Genomic DNA, 22,214 nt, shown 5'->3' on the forward strand with positions numbered 1-22,214 from the left:
GCTTTCTTTTTCAGGGATACACATTTGCTATGCTTGTTTTCTTATTGCAGTTATAAATAGTTTTGGCAATGATTTTTAATTCAATATAGAGATGGCAAACATCAACACAACGGTCAATATTCCAAGCAATATAGAATCTGACCTCAAACTAAGAATATATTGCACCAGATTATAATGATTTTCAGATTACAGTTGATATGAAATCCTTTAATGCTGGCTCTTAAATAAAATAGAGTTTCCAGAGCTTACACAGTGCACATATATTATTCCGCAGCTACAAATCTTTTATCTTTCAATGTCAAACCAGAAGTGACGACTGTTCAGATAGAAAACTATGCTGATAGTATAAGACCCTTTGTAGATAGTCTGCCACAGTGAAGGCCCCAATGTAACAAGAAGCTTGTATGGTAGCCACAGAGAAAGATTGTTCACACGGATGGAATATATAGTCCAGTATTAAATAAAGAGCTTGCAACTTTGAAGCAAAGGAAGAATGTTTTCAGCCACAACCAGAAGTGGAATCATGATCCTGGACCTTCTGTGGATTCGTTAGGAACTCTGATACTTGGAGGATTGACAATGCTATCATAGCGGCTTCAAATGAACAACCATGATGATGACTTAATAAAAAATTTAAATGCTAAACTAGAAGAGCTAGCCGAATTTTCTCTCAGGCCCAAATAAATATTTTGGTTGCATAAATATCAAAGCTTATTACATCTGACAAACTTCTAATTGCCCAAATTCTTAATGTCCGTATTGATGCAGATGATAATCATATGATATTATTCTCTATTATAGAGTCAAGTCGAATAATTATTTCACAAAGCTTAAATAAGCGGCTGATATAATATTCAGAACAAATATCTTTGCTCTTCTCAGATGACTACAAACTACGTATGATTTGTAATTAACCTTGGCATCGATGTAGACTGTCACATATCCACCCCTCTAGAAGAATACTCATATTAACGCTGATAAAGCATTAAAGAGTCATTGCATTGACAGGATTAAAGAAGCGAAATTGCATAAGAGATGCACAAAATTTCATGAGACTCGACATCATACAAAGTCAGCATGAAGCTTCTTTTGCTTATTAAAGTCGTCCCCGTTGAATTTATTGAAGTATGCGTTTTGGGGAACTTCTATATTGTTAAAAGTATTTGTTTTGGGGAACTTTTATATTGCCCCTAACAATGATGGTTATTAAAAGGTGATATTAATTACTCATAATAATATGAACACCATACACAGCAGCGAAGTGATCACTAACAAAAAAATAGCTGCTAATCAATACTTGATTGGAATATATTTTGGATATCCCTCTTCTGCTACCCACTTGCTGCCACCTTCAATATCTTGCAGGCATATATGAATGAAGGCTTTTTACTCTCTTCCTTTATTGACTAGGCTACAGAAAGTTTCTGCTCTCAAACACCATAATGACGAGCAGTTCCCCTCTTCAAGCACTCGAAGCAAGGAAACAAAGTCAAATGACTTTGTAAAGCTCATCTGCAGTCCAGCCAAGCCGCCCCCTGGCGCTCCTTATATGCAGCAGACAAAAAAATCTATTTAATAACATTAACATTCTCTATTGCAGTTATGTAGGCCACGTACATCTCAAACAGCTATTTCTGCATATATGACAGTCCAATGGAGCCCGAACCCTAAAGCGGCGATTAAGAGAAAAATTGTGGGCGGTATTCCGGGCAGAAAGGGGGTGTTCTCCTGGACCAAAACAACCACGACGAGGGGGTGTTCTCGTGAACTAATTAATAAAATTGTGGGTATTCCGGGCAGAAAGGGGGTGCTCTCGTGGACCAAAACAACCACGACTAAGAATGTCTTAGACAAAATAGAGTTCTTGAACATTGATGGAAGGCCGTGGAAACAGGGTTGGAATGTTCGCAACGAGCAAAATGAAATCAATTCCATAAAGCCCAAGATTTTCGTGGTTCCACATTCGCACAATGATGCCATGGACTGAGAAAGGCACACCAGAGTGACACCCTTCATGGGACCCTGAATACTGTTACAAATATCTTTTATGGCACAGAGCAAAAACTTTAAAATGATTTGACCAAATTTTTTACCAGCTCTCTAAATTTACATCTCAAATGCCCTAAAGCCCCAAAAACCCCAAAGCTCTGTATGAAAAAACCATTTGTGATTGAGAACATAGAGGAACAACAAAGATATTACAGGTGTACCAAAGCTCTGTACTCTTCCTGCAACACCTGTAATATTTTTGCTGTAGAATAAAAAAACCACGTTGTATCACTCATAAAAGGAAGAATGCACAATCTAATATTAAACCGCCTCAATTAAAAACCCCAACAAATAAAGACAGACAAAATGATTAAAAGACAAAAGACTAATTTAATAACAACTGTAGAAGATAAAACCAAAATTAATGTACTCATTAATAAGGTATCAGAAAAGGGATTTTTTTAATTTATAAATTTCTCTACTTGTAACAAATGTCAAAAAGATAATATTGGAAAATGATTCTTATTTTTTTTTAAGTTTATAGAAATTGCAATCAATGCAGTTGGTGGGAGAATTATTTAAATTTTTGTTAAAAGCAATTGAAAATTTTCATTGTCTTTTTTATCATTAGTCAATAGAATTTTTGAAAAAAAAATGTATTTTTTAATTTCAAAAAAACATAAAAATTAATATACCTTTTGCAAACATTAGTATATGAATGAAATTTTTAGATTTTATAAATAATATGAAACCTAGTGATTCCATTAGTTTCCTGCCAAAAACAGGAACTAACAAGTGCTAGTAAATCAAACAACTGTGCTAAACTTGCAATTGCAATGGTTCCAAGCAGAACAATAGGGGCCATATCTTACCAAAATAAAATTTTGCTCGCAACTTATGGCAAAGATAAAACTTCTCATTACGCTTGATAGAATTTTTTTATGTTATTATTGTCGAAGGATATTGAATTTTGTATTCCCTCCTAGAATTTACTTTAATTGATGGAAAAAATATTTTAATTTGATGAACACTCCCAGGCTCACTTTATATCCAGATAACTGTAGCAAACTCCAACAATTAATGAGAACACTTTCCAAAAAGAAAGATATAAATGTTCAAAAGTTAACCACGGCGGCTAAATTTGCAGATGCAGAGTGAAACTTTCAAAAAGGCGTCTCCCTCAGCAGTTTGCATCTGTCGGTACTTCGTGAAACAAGAATCACAAACGCCAATACTTGTCCCAATCCCTTAGCTCTCAAAAGAAACAAGGCCACGGTATATCTAACAGATCAGACACTTATAAACTCAAAGATTAAATTGTTGTAGGAAAATAGATTAAAGAGTGGAGACCTACCGGCACCATAACGTTACAGATCCGCTGGCTATGGAACCGCTCGTACAATTAATTTATTCGGCAAACAAATCATCTTTCACCCTAATATGCAGTATTCAGATATCTTCGTTACATAAAGAGGCCGACATGACAATTTACTTTCCCTGTCTCCACCATAATCCTTTTCAAGCTACTAGCAGTTAATGAAATTGAAACACAAAAACAGTACAAAAAATAAAAAGAGGCTGAAATAACTCCAAATCTTCGGCAAACCAAAACGCGGTGAGAGTAAACTGCAGATCCTTTACAGAGGTGGTGTCAACAGACACCGTAAAATGCGGCAAAACAGGGCAAAGAGAAATTAACCGGAAGTGAATTTCGTGACAGCCTTTGTGCCCTCTGACACAGCGTGCTTGGCGAGCTCACCTGGAAGGGCCAATTTCACGGCTGTTTGAACCTCCCTTGAAGAGAGAGTATCCCTCTTCGTGTATTTTGTAAGCTTTGAGGATTCTCCGGCCAATTTCTCAAAAATATCATTCATGAACGAGTTCATGATGGACATAGCCTTGCTGGAGATGCCGATCTCAGGGTGCACCTGCTTCAGCACCTTGAAAATGTAGATCTTGTAGCTCTCAACGCTCTTCTTCTTCCTCTTCTTCTTGTCCCCTGCAGGCTTGGGGCCCCTTTTGCCGCCCTTTGGAGGAGCCTTCTCCTTGGGCTTCTTCTCTGCAACAGCTGTGGGAGTCTTCTCCCCCACTGTTTTCCTCTCCTCTGTCTTCTTCTCAGCGGGCTTCTTCTCTGCCTTGGGCGCCATTATTGCTTTCACACGAAGCTTTTCAACAAAAACACAAACAAATTTAACAGCCAAATCGAATGTTGTAGCACAGAAAAGCGGTGATGAGATTGTGCTTCTGCTACGGATTATATATCTATGCGTCCTCTTTTGTGATTGGTTGAACTCGCTCACCGCGGATCATCGTGAAGTATAATCGCTGTCGTCCATCTCCTCATGCAAATCAACGGTCAGTGTTCAAATTGTATTTTTGAGCCTCCGATGCGCGCTTCCCATTTGAAATGGAATCGTGATTTGAAAGAAATATTAGAATTATTAGGCGCGCCCTACTTACTAATTTCATTTAATGTTTCACGTAACTATACGGTTTCTCATCCAATTTATGTGCTTTCATTTGAGCAATGAGTTCAATTGAGACGTTCTAAGCTTGTAAATGTTTGATGGCATTCTCCTTCCCTTTAAGTTGTTGATAAAATAAAATATTAAAGATACATAAAAATGATACTAGTACATAATTGAATAATAATTTTGATAATAACAATAGTTAAACATTGTATAATTGTTGTATGTTAACATTATACGAATAATTATACTATTGATTTAAAATTTTGTTATCAAATTTCAAACTAAGGAGATAAAATTTATCTAGAGTATATTGAATCTTAAATACAACTCATGGAAAGTACTGATATATAAGCAAGAGCCTTCATATCTAAGAAAAATATGTGATCTAATTGGAGTTTATAATTGAACGAGCAATATCTCAGTGCGATGTAAGGTTAATGGCTAGTATAAGTGAGTTGATTCGAATGGAAGAAAGGCAAAAAGTTGTACTTGATGATTTATTTGTAGAGGAAGGGGTTGGAGCTAATGAAGGAGTTTAGGAGAGGCAAGGTGTATATATTACTCCTCATGAATCACAACTTTCACAAGACCCTATGAGGAAGGCCAGTGAGATGATTCAACTTGAAACTATTTTCTCTGTGAAATGTGAGGCACACACATAACCTTTTAGGAAGCAGGTGAATGATCAAAAATGCTTGGACGAGGACAACTCAAATGGAAATGAAGGGGTGAGGGGGCAAGGTGAGCAAACTTTGGAAAATAATATGGATCAGGATAAAGAAGATGGTAGAATAGGTTGGTTAAATGATGAGAAGAGAGATTTTGAGAAGTATTACAAAGGGGTAAGCTTGATGACATTATTAGCTTGAATCCAAAAGTGGGGAAAGGGAATTCGATAGTTGGTGCAATCTCTAAGGATGTCCTTATCTCCTCAGTTAGGAACTTGGAAAGTGTGCAAGATCCAAGTGGTAATATGGGCAATTCGAAGTTAGATTTTATTTCAAATGAGGAGTAAGAAGGAAGAGATTTTGGGGGGGATGGTTGATGGAATAGGAATATTGGAGAAACAAACCTTGGATCTTACTCCAACCACATTGAGCCAAGTTAAAGTGAGAGGGAAGAAGTAGAATGGAAGGAGATCAATTAAGGCAATGTTGGGTATGGTTGGGAATGCTTTAGGGGGAAAAAAAAACTGAGATACCTTTTCCCAAGAGCTACAAGGTTCCTATCACGGTTTGTCAGGGGTTGTAATGCCCCTAACAAAGATTTTTTGATCAAGAGATGTCATGTTCAACGAGACCAAACTTGGTTTTACTTCAAGAGATAAAACTTAAAGAGGAGGATTGTGAGGGTTTAGCAAATGATTTGGGAGATGGAAAAACTCTATGGTGAGAGCTTTAAGAGCTTTAGGTGGTCTTTGTGTGTTGTGGACTAATTCCACATTAGAGGTTGTCTAGGTAAGAGAAGGTAGGAATCGACAACATCTTTGAGTTGATTTTAAATAGCGTCATGTTACACTTAATGCGATCAATGTATATGGTCCAAATAATAGTGCTCAAAAGCGAGCTCTATGGGAAGAGTTGTTTGTTATTTTTATCCGATCAGAGGAGGAAATATTTCTTTAGGTGGGATTTTAATGTAATCTTTGTCATTGGTATCAAACAACTATACAAGAAGAATGAGTTAGTCAAACAGGCAAAGAGGTAACGACAACTGGAAAATTGATAATACACTATCAGCAAGAAGGGACTTAACAGCAAATAGGTAGACAATTATTAAAAGATTATATTATTATCCGTAAAAAGGATATGTAAGAATCTAATTGGTACAAAGAAAGTTCATTGTCAGTGGACTACAATTATTAATAAATGGAGAAGTAATGAATAGGTAAAGTCTATCAGCCGACAACAAATCTGTTAGAGTAAAGCGTTAATTTCATTTCATTTATTAAATTACCTTTACTCCCTTCTTAAGATTTCCCTTTATGCACTTGCATGTCTATTTAATAATTAAGTAGTAATTATTAATATCTCTTAGGGTTTTCCTTTTAGGTTTTACGATCTCCTTCTAGAAGGATTGATCAATTATAAATTTCATTCATTTTTTTCAGTTTAATAATATAATTTTCTATATTCTCAAAGAAAAACCCTTGCCTCTTCTTTTTCTTTTCTTCTTTGCAATAGGTTCTTGCATGCAAGTGTTCTTCGGGTTTTGTGGATTTGCATTGCTCAAATCCTTCATGATATCAAAGCTTGACCTATTGTAGCCTATTCTTAGTTGGAGAAAAAGAAGAACGAGGGTTTGACATAGCAGATTTGGTTGTTTTAGAGTTTTTTTTTTGTGAAAATAGGGGGTCTCTATATTCGAGAGCACTCTAAGGCCAAACAAACCTCATGGTTGGCTTCAAAATATTTCAAAACCTCTATTTTTATATGAAATTTGTTGATTTTGGACAACATTGACTGGAGAGGCAAAGAAATTTGCCTATTAGGGTCGTATGGCCTTTGGCATGCAATCCAAGGTGTGTGATTTTTAAAAAAATAAAAATAAATAAAAAATTTAATTTTAAACTGCATGGGTGTAATTCTCCTAACCGCAACGAGACCACTTATGATCTGTGCCCATTATCAGAGTCACACCGCTCCTCCAACAGTAGTCCCACCATTCTTGCTGCCCATACCTAGTTGAGCCACCATGTCACTGCTCACTGACCGCCATTTCCCAACCTATGGTCACATGGGGGTCTAATCTTTTAGCCCTTATTCAATTTTTTTGGGGGTTTGTTGAATTTTTTTGCTATACAGAGGTCCTATTAGTTTTTTGGATCTAACTTGAGCATACAAAGGTGTTTTTTGGATCTGAAAAAAGTGTTAGAAAGCTGATTATGAGACAGACATGATGATGAAGGTATTATTTGGGTTTTTTTCCAGTTTGGTACCTTTTTTTTGCTCAAAGTTAGATGATGCTTTCTTTCTTTCGGGGGGCATAACTTGCTTGTTTTAGCTTTATTTTTCGATCTGAAAGAAGCGTCGAAAAGCTCTTCTCAAGCACTTTCCAAATTCTTTCTCACTTAATCAATATTTTTTACCAAGTATTTGTGAGATTCAATTGGATATTTTTTTCTCTATTCTTGTATATGCATTTCTTCTACAACCTAGGGTTCAATTTTTTGCATTGTGGGGGTGTTTTTTCCTTATTTTCTGTTACAATATAAGTATATCAGAAAAATTCAAAACGCTTTCTTAAAACAATGGTCAAGACCTCTTCTTGTCTAGTACTTCTAAACTCACGTAACTATCACACATGGAAATCAATTATGCAGTGACTTCTCTGTTCAAAGGGTTTGTGGTCTTGTTTAGATATACTGCACCTAGTATTTCAGATTCAATGTTAGACTTTGCAACACAAGAATAAGATGGATGAAGCCATGGGTATGATTTCTTTGAGTGTTTCAAACAACTTATAGTTTTATCTTGATGAGTGTTCCACTCCTCAAAAAATTTGGGACAAGTTTAAGGACTTGTTTGGTAACACCAACGAGTTCAAAGCACTTCAGATTGAGGCAGAGCTTACTTCACTTGTACCATATGATTTTCCCTCTATTGAGGACTTTTTCATGAGGTTCAAACAATAGAGAGCTTTGTTACAAGGATGCAGGAAAGAGAAGACAAATGAGGAGTGCATACATATGATTCTATCAAAGCTTCAAGGAAACTTTTAGATTTTCTCTCCTACCTTCCATTTCATTGTGGATGCTTTAGGTCCCAAATTTACCTTGCCCACTTTTGAGGTTTTTTTTTATTGATTGACTAGAGAGAAGTCCAAGCTTACATAGTTGGATACTATCATAGGTTCAAAGACACAGGCATTGGCCTCTAAGACATCTATAGGGAAGCCAAAACCCAAGATAGATTTAGCAGGTAGTGGGAGTTCCTCCAAGCCTCCACGTAAATCAGATGCTTAGAAACCTACTCTGAAGGGTAAATCTTCTAAGTCTAGTGAGTCTTCCTTTGAGCCTAAGAATTTTATAGGCGATCCTTGTAGTTTTTGTGGCAAGGAAGGACATCCAGTTTTAGGTGTTGGAAACGTCCCGAGGTTTTAGAGGAGGCCATGCAGTAGCATAGTATTGCTTCTCCAAAGCCATCACCTCCTCCTTTAGGGAAAGGACATGTTTTTTTTGCAAGAGAATTGTCTTCTACAACTACTTGGATTCTTGATATAAGTTCTTCCCATCATATGACACACTCACTTGATTTGGTTACCTCATTTACTCAAAGTGTTACTACACAGATTGCAGTTGGGGACTCTACACAACTTTTAGTTTCTAGTACTATCTCTTTAGAAGGTGGTTCACTACAGGATGTTCTCTTAATTCCATCCATTTCTATGTATCTCCTGTTTATCTTTCAGATTTATCATTTTGGCTCTGATAAGATAATTGAGTTCTCACCACATGATTTGGTTATTCAAGACCTTCATGATCCTGACTTGGTTTTTGCTACAGGGAGTGTTGATCTTCAGTCTCACTCTCATAAGTTTGATGTTTTGAGAGCTCTGATTCTATAGGTGTTTCTCTTATTGCTCATATAGACACGATAAGCAAGCTTTGGAATGAGTGTTTTGGCCATGTCAACTACAAATATCTATAGCATATGAGTACACATGAGCTAGTGACTAGACTACCTCAGATCTCTTATACTAATGGTGTTTGTCAAGGTTGTGCACTTGGAAAACATCACAAAGATCCATTTCTGGTAGGTAGATCCACACATGCTAAGGCACCACTGGAGTTGATACACAATGATCTTATGGCATTCTCCACTCCATCCTTTTTAGGTGCTTGAAATGTGCTTACCTTCATAGATGATTTCTCTAGACGCACATGGTGTACTTTTTAAAGTACATGTCTGGTGTCTTTGATTCATTTCAAATCTTTAAGACATTTATGGAGAAGCACTCTGGGCTTTCTATCAGGTTTATACACACTAACAATGGCAAGGAATATACGAATCAGTCTTTCAGAGATTTTTGCACTGAGCATGGTTTACAACATCAGTTCATAGTTCCCCATACCCCTCAGCAGAATAGCATTGTAGAGAGAAAGAATAGGACATTATAGGAGATGGCTAGTTGTATGATACAGTCTTGAGCTATGAGTTCTTTATTTTGGGCATAGGCTATCAATTGTGCCAACTATATTTAGAATCAGATGCATCACAAGGCATTGCGATATTTTACTCTTGAGGAAGTTTGGACTTGTGTCAAACCCAATGTTTCTACATTCGCATTTTTGGTAGTGAGGCTTGGGCATCTATTCCAAATGCTCACTGGAAATCCAAGGAGACGAAGAGTCGACCACTCATCTTTGTTGGATATTGTGAGGATATGAAAGTGTACAGGTTATTTGATCATGATTCCAAAGATGTCTTGTTTTAGCTAGATATCTAGTTTGATGAGTGTTATCCTTAGATGGAGCCTCCATCACCAGCTTCTCCCTTACTACCCAGTACTTCCTCTACTCCTCTACAGGGTTATGCATCCTCTAAGGAAGATGTTGATATTGATCCCCCTTCACCACCTCCACCAATTATTCAATGAGTGCCCAAGTGGACTCATGACATTGTTGATGCAACAAGACCTATAACAGGTGATCCTTCAGATTCTTGTCACACTTGTACTCAAACTTCTGGTAATGGACTATTGAGTCATGCCATTTCAGATGATCCACAAAGTTTCTCATAGGTGACAAAACACTTAAAGTGGGATAGGGCTATAGATGAGGAGTACTCTTCTTTGATGAAGAACCACACATGGGATCTTTATCCTCTTTCAAAAGGAAGGAAGTTGGTTCGGTATTGGTGGGTGTACCATACCAAGTATGTTACAAATAGTTTTATTGATAGGTATAAGGCACATTTTATTACAAAGGGATTTTCACATGTTGAGGGTATTGATTACTATGAAACCTTTTTTTTTGTTGCCAAGATGAATTCTATTTGCCTTGTACTCTCTCTTGCAACTTCATAGGGATGAACAAATTTTCAGATGGACATGAAGATTACCTTTTTGCATCGAGACCTGCATGATGACATCTATATGGAGTAGCCTCATGGTCTTGTGCATGACTTTTCTTTGATATGTAGGCTTCAGAGGTTTTTATATGGTCTCAAACAAGCCCCTCTGACTTGGTATGAGAAGATGGATTCCTTCTTGCTTGCTTCACAATTCACTCAATGTCATTCCAATCCTACAATTTATATTTGGCATCATGGGGCTAACTTATTAATACTTGTACTTTATGTAGATGATATCATCATTATAGGTAGGTCATCCTTCATGATATATCTAGTGTTCAATGAGCTTTGAGAGGGTAGTTTGAGATGACAGAGCATGGACTTCTGCACTATTTTTTGGGCCTACAGGTTGTTTAGTCTTTGGATGGGATATCCATACTCTAGTAGAAGTATGCTCTTGATATGCTTTAGAGATTCATCATGCTTGATTGCAAGTCTACTCTCACACCTTTTCAGTTGGGTGTAGTTTTATCTACCACTTGCACTACTCCTATAGTGGATTCCACTTTAGACAAATACACATCTTGTGGGTAGTCTATTGTACCTGACACATACACATCTTGATAATTCCTTTGTGGTTGGACTTTTCTCTAGATTCTCACATGATCCACATGAGAGTCACTAGCAAGCTTCCAAATGTATCTTGAGGTACATCTGGGGTACTATATGTTATGGCATTCACTATGCATCAAGGGATCCTCACATTTTTGGTTTCACAAACTCCGATTGGACTATTGATATTGATGACTGCAAGTCTACTTTTGGATTTTTTTTGTCTTGGTTCTGGTCCTATCACACGGTCTTGCAAGAAGTAACACGATCATGCATTATCATATACAGAGGTAGAATATAGGGCAACTGTGCTAGCTAGTCAAGAGGTTTGACAACTTTGACAGTTGATGACAGAGTTTGAATTTCTTCTTAATAGTCCCACCTTTCTTTGGTGTGACAATCAAAGTGTTATACACATTTCTTGAAACTCAATTGAGCATCAACAGACCAAGCACATTGAGCTTCACATGCACTTTATCAAGCATCTAATTCAAGATGGTTCTCTAAGCCCAAAGGACATTTCCACTGTTAAGCACATTGTAGACATCTTCACTAGACCTTTTTCATCCCCGCAGTATCTTCAGTTGTGTTCTATGCTTGGGGTGAAGGAATTTTTCCTAGGGGGGTCTCAATGACGAGTTCTTCCTTCCTTATTTTCTTGCTATCTCTTTTTGGAATAAGGTTTTTCCTACATGGTTTTCCATATTTCTCCATTTCATATAGATTTAGTTGTGGCTGGGTACCTCATTGGGCCTTATTACCAGGACCCAAATTTGCTTTCAACATTGTAGTTTCCTTTTTTTTCATGCATTGTTTGTAGTTGCATTGTTGTTCGTCTTAAGGGAGGGTGTTAGAGTAAAGCATTCATTTAATTTCATTTCTTAAATTACCTTTAATCCCTTCTTAAGATTTCCCTTTATGCACTTGCATTTCCATTTAATAATTAAATAGTAATTATTAAATGTCATTTACCTCTCAGGGTTTCCCTTATGGTTTTACGATCTCCTTCTATAAGGATTGATCAATTGTAAATTTCATTCATTCTTTTTAGTCTAATAATATAATTTTCTATATTCTCAGAGAAAAACCCTAGTCTCTTCTTTGTCTTTTCTTCTCTGTAACAGGTTCTTTCATGTAGGTGTTCTTCGGGGTTTGTGGATTTGTATTGCTCAAATCCTTGACAAAATGAAAAATGGTCAAACCTATTGCATTAGATTTAGATTCCCTAAACCTAGCCAAAAGCAAAATGGTTTACATGGTAAGATGTGCAGAGTAAAATTACTTTTGGAGATTAGTGATAAATATGTCAGATTACGAGGAGAGTTCAATGAACAATATTTTATCTCATAAATGACAAAAGATAATGATGCAACTGACAAGATGTGAAAATGTATCATGCAAAGATCTAGATGGATATGAGAACATGCTAATGTGAACCCTAATTAGTTCTTGAATATTTTTTCAAGCATAAGAGAAGAACAAGTAATAGAGTTATAGTTGTTGAAAGCCAAGAGTTAAGAGTCAAGGAATTGGAGAAGTAATATAGAGTTGAATTTGGATTGAGTTCAAAGTACAATCCACCTACAAAGAGGAAGCATTATCAATGTGCAAGGGATCTAACAAGCTTTGAGAGGAAAGGATTCACATGTTAATTACTTTATTGATTGAATACCTAATAGTTTCTACAAGTTATTGTAAAATCCCTTAAATGGATAGTCATTAACGGGACTTAGAAGTTCTAGATTGAACTTCTTATAAATACTCTAACAAGGTGAACACTACAAAAGTGGGATTAAATCTCTTAACATAGTAGTTCCTAACAAGATTATTAGATACATCTAACAATTTATCAGTCACTCCTAATAGGGCGAGCCACTTAGAAGGTGACATATGTAGCTCTTAACTAGGCATATATTTTTACTACAGTGAAGAGTTGTGGGTACCATTACCACTATAATTTTTACCTCTAAACAAGGGTTTTTGTGAGACCAAAATCATATTTTAATATCTGGATGTACGGTTTTATGGTTTACTCTTATAGCATATTGGAAAACTAGTTCATATTGCAACAATTATTAAGACAATGAATATTAGAGGTTAATGTGAATTACAATTATAAGTTTATGGGTAAAACTTTGAATTATTAAAAAGTTTGTGAGTATAGATTCATGCCCCCACCCCCCTCTCCTCACTACGCACCTTTGCAACAAGTGGTATCAAAACTTAGTTCTTTAGAGGAAAATTTTAACAACTTGAGAGTAGATCTAGGAATACGGGGAGGTATAAGAGAGAAAAGAAATTGGAAGAATATTTGGATGTAGCTAACCATTAAATATAGGATCTAAGAAAGAGGTTGAAAGCTTCATTTTCAAAAATAAAAGCACTATAAAAACAATTGTGAATGAGCTTGGATAACATTGAAGAACTATATGAAAGTAGTGTAAATATTGAAGAAGTTGATGCAATAGTCGTGGATACGATAGAAAGGAATACTACCTAGAAGAAGAGCTAACTGAAGCTAAAAAGGAATTAGAGAGTCAAGCCCTATGAATGAATAAGGTACTTGAGAGAATGAGGAAAACTAAAGGTTCTAAAGAAATACTTTAAATAAAAAAGAAAAACATTGAGAGAATAATCAAAGATAAGGATGTTATCATTCAAAGGTTGCAACAAGAGAATAATACATTGAATGAACATATGAGTGAAAAATGACGAGAAGATGTAGATACTTAATAAGAATGAAAGTTTGAGACGAGAAGTTGAAGAGTTAAGGAGCAATATGAAAGTTGAAAAATAATTTAATTAGAGGCTCACAAGGTTTGAGCTAGGCCTGCAAAATGTTGATGAGAAACTGGAAAATCAAAGAAGGCCTAAAGAAATAATTGTTCTAAGATATACCAGTAACAATAAATTTGAAGTTGGGGAATCATCCAAATCTGGAGCAGAGACAATGTCTAGCCTACTTATCACAACTATGGAAATTCTAGTCTTACATCAGATATTTGTAGGAGTAGATCAATTAATGATTCAAGAAGTACACCTTTCAATGGACATTACTATAATTACAAGAAGTTTGGACATCAAGGTAAATAATAAAAATAAAGATCTAGAAGTATATAATCAAGAGGAAGTTTTGTAGGTTAGTGTTATACATGTAATCAATATGGACATAAAGTTGAACATTGTCAATTAAGAGTTTTATCAATAAAGATACCAAACAAACCAATAAGTACACAGAGAAGAGCAAGAAACATTCTTGCTACGTGTAATGTATGTGGACACTTTGGACATATGATAATGAATTATAGATTAAGAAATCCAAGAGGTAGTTATAGACTCTGGAGGACAATAGCATGGTATGCTTTATCCATCACAAATGTGGACACTTAGCACAAAACTATAGATACTGACAACCCAACAACAAAAATAACAAAGGAAAAAAGTGGTAAGTCAAGAACATGTGAGGAACAACATCAAGAAATTTTGGATTAAGAAGGAGGAAAGCAATGCACCAACACACAACCCTTCATCCTCTAGTTAGGAGGATTCATCATCAAAATAAGAAAGTTTTTCTCAGGGACCTAGAATATAAGTGTTGTATCTAACCATCCCTTATAAAGAGTAGTCGGAATATGTATCATCGTGTTTAGATGTAAAAGTAATCGTAGAGACATACATCATGAAAGTTGATTAATATTGGTTATCATTGCTCTATCATTTAGAGTTGTATATTATTGGCTAAAAGGAACAACTATTGGGATGTATTTATAAGAACATTTATTACAAAAGTATCTATTGGTACACTTTTTAAAAATAAATACGTGGTAAACCTATTCATTATCAATTCACATTTTATGGGAGTGATCATTTGAGCTGAAATTGAGTGCTTAGTGCTATATATTGTGCAAATTATTGTTGATGAGAATTTGCTACAAGATCAATTGAAGAGATTGTAAACCCTAGTTGATTGGAGTGAGTCGAGTAGGAGAAAATTCTTGAAGAATATTTAAAATTTAGAGTGAATAAGTATTTTTTTGAGTTAAATATGACAACAAACATTGATACACCTATCATAATTGGCATTGAGGAGGAGATAGTGCCTAAATTCAAGTTATGCCAACCCAAGGTAGTAGAGATAGAAAAAATTGAATCCCTATCATCACTACCCCCATGAGTGATTCTAATTGAAGATATTTGAGCATTCATCCACTGTAAATTAATGAAATTGGGTGACGTTGATATCAAGAAATTGTATGGAGATTTATGAATAGATGGGAAGTTGAAGGAAGAACATAAACACTTGGAAACCAAGGGTTTAACCCATTTGGTTTTCCTGCTTAAAGTCTTCAATAAAAAATTGATACATTATGTTTTTATCAGTGTGCAGGATCAATTTTTTTGGTTGGAAGAAGAAAGACCAATAAATATCATAAAGGATTTAATTCACGTAGTTACATGATTAGTGACAGATAGAAAATAATGTACTTTGCAACTTGTAAATAGAGAGGAAGTTGAGGAGTTGATCAAGTCCCAACAAGACAACAGAGATATGAATATTGACAACATTCTAGACATAGAAACAATATTTTCAGCCATGATTATAGGTAATAAATTTTATCAATTCATTTGGCTAAACAACATGTCGGGAGGAGCAGTTCATGTAGCATATGGGTTTACCAAGTTGAGAAAACATTATGACTTAGTTGAGATGACATGAACACATCTTCTGATGAACATGAAAAGAATTAGGAAGGATCAAAAGTAAGAAGTTAAGTATGGTTCTATGCTTTTATGTTTATTTTTCTATGTTCAAATTTTCTTTTTGGGTATAGATCAAGTTAATTGGAAAACAAATAGACCCATGTTATACCAAGTAAAGAAATTCATTGACCAATTAGGTGAAGATTACAAAATAATTATGTGGGGTTACTTCAAATAATTTCAAATTAGAATGTATAAATGTTATAGGAATCCCCATTTGTGATAGATAAATATCGAGGCACAATATGCTTTCTAGTTAATATTGACACTTGTAGGATACAAGATGTTGAGTCAAGAACCTTATGGTTACCGATAATGGGATATGTAGTCAGCGAGAAAGTCATAATCATGAATGTTGATTACATTTTTGGATTACCTAACGATAAAGAAGATAAAATATTTGGAACTTATGAAGGAGATTATAAAAGGATTACTTTAGATATCAAGATGTCCAAAATTGAGAGGAAAAAGGGAAAATATTATAAAATTTAGAATCCAAGTATGGAAGTGATGAGGGAAGTAGCTCACAATCTAAGGAAAAGCCATTAGAGCTTCTTGCAACACCAATAAAGAAGAAGAGATCTAGAAATAGTGACACGAAAGCAGAGACACATTCTCTTCTTGTCATTCAAGAAATTGAGGATAACGAAACACATGATGAATATTAGAGACACTTTTATAGACATATACTGATATTTCTAAAGTTGAAGTTGAAATTGAAAATCCAAAATATCCAAGAGGTAAAAGAGTTGAAGCAAGAGAACAACAAAAAGCAAGAATTTATCAGAGAAGAACTAGAAGTTAGACTAGGATTTCACCAACTAGAAAGAAACAACATAAATAGCATATTGATGAGGCTAGAACATATTCAAAGAAATAAGTCATTAAGTTGGGTAAACAAATAGGTAAGAATACATTCAAGTTACCCAAGACTTTCATTGAGATTGCAACACAAAGGAAAATGGACTTATTGGAATAATCAATGCCGCAAGATTTGCAAAATTGATAGATGATGAGAAGAAACTCATTGAGGATTCCCTAAAATCACAGTTGCACAAGCTTAAAAAATACTGTGGAGATCTTCAAGGAAGAATATCATATGAACTATCTAATACATTGTAGATAAGATGGAATTTTTATTTTCAATAAATTAAATAGATAACAATGAAAATTTTTTATAATTTAGTACCAAAAATATCAATTAATGATGTAGAAATTACCACAAAAAAAACACAAAAGCAAATTTAGAAAAAATAATATGATTGTTATGTTATTGGTAGATCTAGAAGCTACTATGGAAGATGATATTAGTTGGTAATGTAACTTATGTAATTGACATGGCTATGAACAAAATTGATAAGGCTATAGAAAAAGACACTGCAGAACTCGAGAACACTAATGAGGAGAATGAGAAGATGGAGACACCATTGCATGTAAATCCTAATGAATAGGAGACAAAGAAATTTAACACTACAATCAACAAGGCCACCAAGGAAGAAGAACAAGTTGATTTCCATAATGTGCAACCTATGGAACTACTAGAACCAAAATTACAATCCACCATAGAAATTTGAAGGGAAATGAATAATCAAGATGAAGACACATCATACGAAGTTAAGGATAGAATTGAGAAAAATATTACACATGCTAATCAACAACACTCAACCCAACAAGAGACATAGAAGGATATTGATCATGAACATGATAAATGCAAATATTAGGACATAGGTGAGAAGAGCCAAGATAGACATAAAATGATCAATCTCTACAACTCTTAGGCGACATAGGTAAAAAAAAGGAGCCAAAAGCATAATATGCAAGCAAATATGATACGAGTAAGAAGGAAAGAGACAAAAAGGATGAAGACAAACTTGATAAATATAAGGAAAAAGGTATCGACGAATGAGAGAAGAAAGAAATAAAGGAAACTAAAGGTAAGGAAATGAGTGGAAGAAGGAAATGAAGAAGAGTATCTAGCTACTGATGATGATGATCTAGAATTCACTATAGTCAAAAGGGATCCTAGGATAGTTAAGAACTATAACACAAAATGGAATATGCAGAAGCCATTAAAAAGAAAGCTTGAATAGAGTAACATAAGAGGAAGAATGTGAAGATAATAATACTATACAAAACCATGGACTTATTTGAAGATTTAATGATAGATGTAATTGTAGATAAAGACAAGCCCTTGATTGACCAATTAAAAGTTTATATTGATTTTATCAACAACTTTGGTTAGCAACTTGAGATAGAATTGGAAGAGAAAGATGAGAAGAGAGTTGAGAAAGAAATGGCTCAAAAATTGCTAACAAAAAATATTTTATTGAAAGTTGAGGTATTAGAGATCACTAAATAGATAAATATTCATTGAAAATAACTACTTGGAAATGTATGTATCTTTACAAATTTCACTGCAGATGTACAAGGGAAGATTGTCACATTACACAATGAGCTATCACAACATACCAATAGTCTACAATTCTCAAGCTCACATTTCATGGACTAGTCAACAAAAATGAGGGATTTTTTTTTTAGAGAGAAATAGTTGAAGGTCGAGGAAGAAAGAATAAGGATGAGGATATTGAAACTACAAGGCATGATTACACCTTGTATGGATATCTTGCAAGCCTATGTGCAAAAAGCAGATGAGTTAGTATAGACATGAGAATTAAGTACAATTAATAGTTTGGAGGAGTTGGCCTTAGACCTACAAGGTCATGTGATTGGAATTAGAGTGGTGAAAAACTCATGAAGACCTTATTGAACAATAGAGGATAGATACAAGTTTATCTTTGATAAAATATGAGAGGCATGTGCCCCTATATATATAATATTTTATTATCTTTGGCATTGTTGCTAGAAAAGGGGGAGACTACTAAGAAAACTAAAAATAAACACAAACAAAAACGATTTTGAAAAAGTGTTTGCAAGATTTTAAAAAGAAATACTATCAAAGGGGAGAAAATATATTTTTGGAGTATGAAAATTTTGAAGCCTTGTCACTTATTGACATATAAAATATTTTGAAAATCTTGAAGAAGTTTTTGCCATCAATGCCAAAGGGGGAGATTGTTTATTGAAAATCACATGATGGTTATTTAGATACTATGTTTATCATTGATGTCAAACAAATATACAAGAAGAATGAGTTATTAAAATAGGTGAAGAGGTAAAGATAATTGGTAAACAGGTAATACACTATTGGTAAGAAGGGACTTATTGACAAACAAGCAGACAATTATCGAAACACTTTATTGTTATCAATAAAAAGGATATGTAAGCATCTAGTTAGTGTTAGTGCAAATAATTATTATTTATGATTTACTTAAGTTTACTTAGGATAAATGCATTATTTTATTATTTCTTAGGTTAGACACCTAGGAGTCTGTGTACTCATATGAGTTGTCTTGTTGACAATACTGGAGTTTGCATAAACAACTGAGTCATTATGTTGACAAAATAATTGTTCGCACTATTATTTTAGCACGTGGTGTCTACAACATAATTCTACATGCTACACCTTTGTAGGCTTATCCTCTCATCATTGCACTAACTCTTGTGCTTACTGGAGGATAATCCACTCCTAGTGGACATGTGCCTGGTTGTAAGACTTATCATATGGCTAACTCCTAGACATTCTAGATGTATCATAGAGGCCTTTATATATAGGCACCTCTAGTGTACTATACAATGAATTGAATATAATATTGTTATTCTAACCATACTCTGTTAGTCTATTTGTGCTAGTTATTGTGCTTCTTGATCTTGGGTGAATATTGCCCTAAGGCAAATTCTTACAATTAGCACAAATAAAGTTAATTTTTGGTGAACTAAAATTATCAATAAATGGAGAAGTAATGAAGAAGTAAAGTTATAAGCCGAAAACATAACAAAATCAAGAATGATTGGACTTGTTATGTCTAGTTAGATTCATTGAACCTAGACAAAAGAAAACTCTTTATGTAGAAAGATGTGACAAGTAAAATAACTTATGAAGATTAGTGATAAATATTTATGTGAGGATTACGAAGAGATTTCAAAGAACAATATTTTGTCTCATAATGATGAAAGATCATTATGCAACCAACAAGATGAGAAAATATATTGTAGAAGGATATAGATGGATTGTAGAATAGACTTATGGGAATCCTAATTAGGTTTTGAAGATTTTTCAAGAAATCCTATGTAATGTCCCATTTTTTTGGAGGAATTAATTATAAAGTTATCAATTAAAATATATATATTACAAGGTAACTTTATAAATTAAATTTAAAAAAAAAAGCTTCTAGAGGTTGCTGGAAGAAGTGGAGAAAAAATAAAAAGGGAGGCCGACCTATCAAGGAAAAAAGAATAAATAGGCATTGAGGGCTCATTGCCTATTATCGAGATTTACTATTGATTTTTTCTTATGTACATTATGGAGCCTAGGGTTTCTGCAAATAGTCACAATTGGCCATTGAGAACGAAAACTCTCAATTGGTACGCAATTTTGAGGGTGTGAAAGATCACCTGAATTATTGCAACTGTGGGAAGGATATTTCAGTCCTTTCATTTGTGTGTAATTGCTGATTTGAAGTTTCTAGTGGAGTTGCACTTTCACCATATCATCTCCGATATCCAGTCTCCACCATTTGATCAATCCAAGTTCTTCATTTCAATCTGTAGTTGCAACAAGTTCTCAATTGTATACAGCCAATTAGGGTTTCTCTGTAACGTGCTATGTCATAATGTTTGGTGCTAAAATTTTCCATATCATTTGTAAAAACATTTGGTTTTCATTGAATGAATACATTGGCACTATTATTTCTTTTATTTCAGCTATATATTTTAGCAGTGTATTAAGTTTAGGGTTTTGTTTAGTGGCCTATTGGTACGGGTCATTACAGTGGTATCAGAGCGATTTCCTGCCAGCCTGATTGGGTTACCCAACCACCATTTAATTTAGTTTACAAAGGAACCAACACAACTAAGAATATGGCTGAGAGACATTCTCAAAGTCCATCCAAAAGTGTGTGAAATGATGAGACTTTATAGCAACAGGAGAGGCTTCTATAGTCAATAGAGGCAAGTACACAAGAAATGATGGTTATGATGCAACATTTGATTGTGGAAAATAGGAGGAATAATCATAATAATGACCAGGATGATAGGAGCATAGCAGGATCACAACATAGGACACGATCTGGAATAGCTGATAGACCCACACGTCCTACATTTAGAGAAGAAATTCCAGCACGTGCACTTGATGCTATGGTAACAGATATTGTAGATGAACTTTGACAAGCGAGGAATGAGTGGGATTCATTACCAGAATATGTACAAGATGGATGGACATTTGACAAGTACCTGAATTATAGAGCTGCCAGGCAGAAACAAGTAGATAAACATAGTGAGTTGCAACAGGTCACCAACAAGTTGGTATTACCCACATTTGATGGTAGTGGAAAAATGACTGCTCGTGCTTGGATTCATAAGGTGGATACTTTCCTATCTCTGAAGACTATGACAGAAATTGAAGCACTCAAGTATGCCACTTTACACTTAGATGGGGCAACACATGATTGGTGGACACATGGCATGATCACATTGCAACACAATCAGGTAACCACTTATCAAGAGTTTGTGGATAGATTGATAGAAAGGTTTGATAAAAAAAATCTTGAAGTTTATTTTCGGGAGTTAGCCCAGTTGAGATAGTCAGGAGGCTTAGAAAAATTTATCAATGACTTCCAGAAGCTTGCAGTGATGGTGCCTGACATTTCAAAAAGGAGGCTAGTCATTTTATTCATAGAGGGATTAATTGAACCACTCAAGGGGTGGGTAAAGGCCTTTGATCCTCCTACATTACAGGAAGCCATGAAGAAAGCCCGCAGTATGGAACTTGCAGCTCCAGCAAACTGGTTTAGTTCAAAGGGTTCTTCATCATTTAGAGATAACAAAGGGGAATTCAGCAAGGGTAAAGAGAAGGTTAGTGACTCAAAAGACAAGCTAGCTACACCTTGGGATAAGGAAACACTTAATGACTTGTGTAGGAAGAAGCTATGCTTCTTTTGCAAAGGTCCTTATGAGTTTGGTCATGATTGTCCTATGAAGCCTAAGGGGAAGGCTAACCAGGTGATGTGGGCTTATTATGAAGGTTCAGATTCAGACATCTCAAAGCACCATGACGAGGATCCTGATGAGGGAGAGGGTGAACAAGAGGTAGATAGTGTTGAGAAAAAAGAGGCTCCAGAGATACATTTACAGGAGGCACGTCTGTCTAGTATTCAAAGAGAGGGATCTTTCAGATTTCGAGGAGTCTTGGCAGGACAAAAGATTATTACTCTGTTGGATACAGGTGCCACACATAATTTCATTGATGCAC

At 35.0% G+C, this 22,214-nt stretch overlaps 1 protein-coding gene across 1 annotated transcript; it reads right to left on the reverse strand.

Annotated features, from left to right (window-relative positions):
* Nucleotides 1-3,286: 3,286 nt before the first annotated feature.
* LOC149563508 (histone H2B.7-like) lies at nucleotides 3,287-4,215 on the reverse strand. Its single transcript, XM_089826733.1, has one exon. The coding sequence runs from the start codon at nucleotides 4,134-4,136 to the stop codon at nucleotides 3,684-3,686; it is 453 nt and encodes a 150-aa protein (XP_089682859.1). The 5' UTR covers nucleotides 4,137-4,215; the 3' UTR covers nucleotides 3,287-3,683.
* Nucleotides 4,216-22,214: the final 17,999 nt, after the last annotated feature.

Source organism: Cupressus sempervirens, chromosome 4 (assembly GCF_028749045.1).
Source record: "Cupressus sempervirens isolate cs-2001-9-10 chromosome 4, ASM2874904v1, whole genome shotgun sequence".
NCBI classification, from domain to species: Eukaryota; Viridiplantae; Streptophyta; class Pinopsida; order Cupressales; family Cupressaceae; genus Cupressus; species Cupressus sempervirens.